Genomic DNA, 3,462 nt, shown 5'->3' with positions numbered 1-3,462 from the left:
TTCTCCCCTCTCGGTCCCTCTCTCTTGCTTCACTTCTCTCTCCTCTTCATCCCTCTCTCTCTTCTTCGCCCTTTCGTCCCTCTCATCTCTTCTCTTCTGTCGCCTTCTCCCTCTGCTCCTCTCGCCTCTCTCTTTCACCTTCTCTCGTCGTGCGTGATCCCTGCTCGTCTTCCCTCTCTCTTCTTCGCCTTCTCCCTCTCTCTCTCTCTTCTTCGCCTTCTCCCTCTCTCCCCTCTCCTCTCTCTCTTCTTCGCCTTCTCCCTCTCTCCCCTCTCCTCTCTCTCTTCTTCGCCTTCTCCCTCTCTCTGTCTCCTCTCCTCTCTCTTCTTCACCATCCCGCTCTCTCCTTCGCCTTCTCCCTCTCTCCCCTCTCATATCTCTTCTTCGCCTTCTCCCTCTCTCCCGCTCTGTCTCCTCTCTCTCCTCTCCTCTCTCTTCTTCGCCTTTTCCCTCTCTCTCCTCTCTCTCTCTTCTTCGCCTTCTCCCCCTCTCGTCTCTCTCTCCTCTCATCTCTCGCTGATAGCTCTCGGATCGAACTTTTTGTTGATGCCGAATTCTTTCAGCCATTTCGGATTTGCTATCTTTTTGGATTCCAGTTTGATCATCCTTGCGTCGAATGCGAGTTTGTCGTCGAGTGAGATGGTGCTATCGTTCCTGATGATTTCATTATTCGAACACAATAGCACTGGTGTTCCTGCTAGGGTTTGATCACCCATCATCTTTACTTTTATTTTGGTTTGTTGTCCCTCTAGTATCAGTTTGAATATTTCCTTCGTTTCCATATTTAGGCTGAACTCGTTGCCGTATAGAATGCGTTTGCCGATGCAACTCATGAACTGGTCCCAGAATGGAGAACCCCCACGTCCTTTGCGATATCTACGATCATAGATGAGAACTTACCGTTTACTTTTCCGTTTTGTCGGTTGAACCATAATTCCAGGTCGATTAAGAATTTCTTGACTTCGTACGGATCTTCCAACCACGACTGAAGTAAGGTGACCAGTAGGTGGTTAGTGGTTTCCACTCTGAAATTAGATTCCACATCGATTTGTTCCTGTTACCGACGTTTGTTAGGTTTATCGCGCTTTGGATCATCTTCTCTCTTCTCATCGTATCGGTGTAGAGATTCTTCAGTGAGATATCGTAAGGTGATAATAGTTCTTTGTTGATATTCTCCTTGTAGTGAGTTCCTAAGAAGTCTAGTACCTCTTCGCACGTTCCGTAGTTGTTTTGGTTAATTATTGTTATTGTACGTACATATTTGCGGTAGATTCGCCTCGTGCTCGTACCATCTCCTTGCTTTTTCTTTCCATGAATTTCTTCTGGTTCATCTCTTTTACTTCTTCTTGTTTGATGCTATCGATTGATGCTTTTCTCTTCTTCCATTCTGATTTCTGCTCTTCTGTATAGAATGGTTGTCCTCCTCTCTTCTGCGATGTACATCCAGCAGTATATTCGGCCATCTGTTTCTAGGTCGTCGCTTATGTAGTTGATCAGTCCTCCTTCTACGTTTTGGTTTTCTTCTTCTTCTATCTCTGCAGCGTTGCGTACGTCGTTTGTAGTTTCTATGACGGTCGGTACACCCATTCAGCACCGCTCTCGTTTGTCGAATGCCGTCTCTTTCGCCCTTCCCTTTATATACCCTGCTTTATCTAGGGCTCGCTTAATCCGACACGGTCCGATTCCTGTCCTCGTGACATCCTGTTATTTGTTATTCGTGGTACCTGTTTTTCCTCTTTATTACCACGTTTTATTACCGATACGTGATTGGAATCTCATATTTATTTTCATGTTTCTTCTTATTTTTTTCTTGATTCTCTGCCAGAAGTCCTTAAGTATTGGTTTTTATTTTTCGGCATTCGGTTGAGAGCACTCTATATTATAGTCCCCCAAAGGGCACCGTGACAAGGCGAAGAAGAGAGATGAGAGGAGCGAGGGGAGAGAGGGAGAAGGCGGAGAAGAGAGGGGAGAGAGAAGGCGAAGAAGAGAGAGAGGAGAGGAGAGAGAGGGAGAAGGCGAAGAAGAGAGAGGAGAGGAGAGAGAGGAGACAGAGCGGGAGAGAGGGCCCTAGTTACGACTAGTCTAGATTTATGACTAGTGTTTTGATTTACAGCTATGTCGTGGAGTTAACGTAGGGCCAAGTATTGTGGTTATTATCAGTTTAGCAACGCCCCCCCCACACTGTTATCATTGGGTACCCTGTAGTTACTAGTGTAAATTCACGTACTACTAGCGGTGGTTACAGTGAGGGGGGGGGGCTGCTAAGAAAACAGTCAGTGCAGGCATGATGCCTGCTAGGATGATCTGCATCCTACAATCCTCTGTCCATTTGTCATGCTGAACGCACAGAAGAGCGACAGTTTAGTTGGTATGTTAGTGCCCCCTCCCAAACACACACAAACACACACAAACACACACACACACACACACATCGCGCTTTAACTTCGAATGATAGCTACGCGCAGTCATTTTATCGATCATGACAAGTGGCAGGGGTAGAAATGAACTTTTGAACAACGGACACCCTACCCTCAAAAAGACGGAGTCCGCAGCAAAATGAGGGAGTCCACAGTCTGAAGTTCAAAACTAAAGCATAACAACAATAACGCATGTGCTTATTTTGAAGATTCGTGCGATGCACGTCTGCCAAATTTTCTTTTGACATTTGCTGTAAAAATACAGTAAAATTATTCGCGAGGCCGTGTTCTGGAACGAAGTAGTTAGTATAGCAGAATTTTCAGGGAGTCACACGGATCAGGGAGTCCGACAGTAAATCAGGGAGTATTTGACTCCGGACTCACGTTAATTTTGCACCCTGCTAACCATAACCCTAACCCTATATCTGCCTGTAACCCTGACCTTGACCCCTGACCTCATTACACATCATATTCGCCATCCCGCACCATCTTGCGTGTTCCTCCTCCTTCTCGTTAACTAAATGAGCTAAAGCGATTAATAACCAGCTCGCCGCTCGTTAGTTAAGTAGCTCTAGCGTGATTAATTAATTAATTAACAATCGTGGCTCGCTCCGCGCATGCTAATCTCATATTAAGATGTGACGCTCGCTCATCCCGCCCGGATTAGAAACTCAAAATCCAAGATGGCGGATCCAAAGTCGAATAACATTTCAATGGCGAAAAAAATTTGCCTTTCTCTTTTTTGTCCTTTCCTCTCTGTCTCTCTGTGTCTTAATGTCTTTCGATTCCTTCTCGCTCTCTTTCTCTTTCTCTCTCTTTTTCTCTTTCTCTCCCTTTTTCTCTCCTTTCTCTCTCTCTCTCTGTCTCTCCTGCTCCCTCTCTCTCTCTCTTTCTCTCTTGCTCTTTCTCTCTCTTTTCCTCTTCCTTCCACTCCTCCTCTCCCTCTTCCTTCCACTCCCCCTCTCCCTCTTCCTTCCTTCCTCTATCTCTTCCTTCCACTCCCCCTCTCCCTCTTCCTTCCTTCCTCTATCTCTTCCTTCCACTC

General features: G+C 46.0%; 1 protein-coding gene across 1 annotated transcript in view; it reads right to left on the bottom strand.

Moving 5' to 3' along the window:
- Window positions 1–504: 504 nt before the first annotated feature.
- The window catches only part of LOC106810312, a 16,866-nt gene continuing 13,908 nt past the window's right edge, over window positions 505–3,462 (bottom strand). The window contains exon 2 of the mRNA XM_014813620.1: window positions 505–1,206. Coding sequence (XP_014669106.1) covers window positions 946–1,206 — 261 coding nt within the window. The 3' untranslated portion in view covers window positions 505–945. The remainder of the gene's footprint in view (window positions 1,207–3,462) is intronic.

This window comes from Priapulus caudatus, unplaced genomic scaffold (assembly GCF_000485595.1).
Source record: "Priapulus caudatus unplaced genomic scaffold, Priapulus_caudatus-5.0.1 Scaffold430, whole genome shotgun sequence".
Taxonomy (NCBI): Eukaryota; Metazoa; Priapulida; class Priapulimorpha; order Priapulimorphida; family Priapulidae; genus Priapulus; species Priapulus caudatus.
Note: the sequence above shows the minus strand (reverse complement) of the source record. Positions and strands in the feature narration are given on the sequence as shown.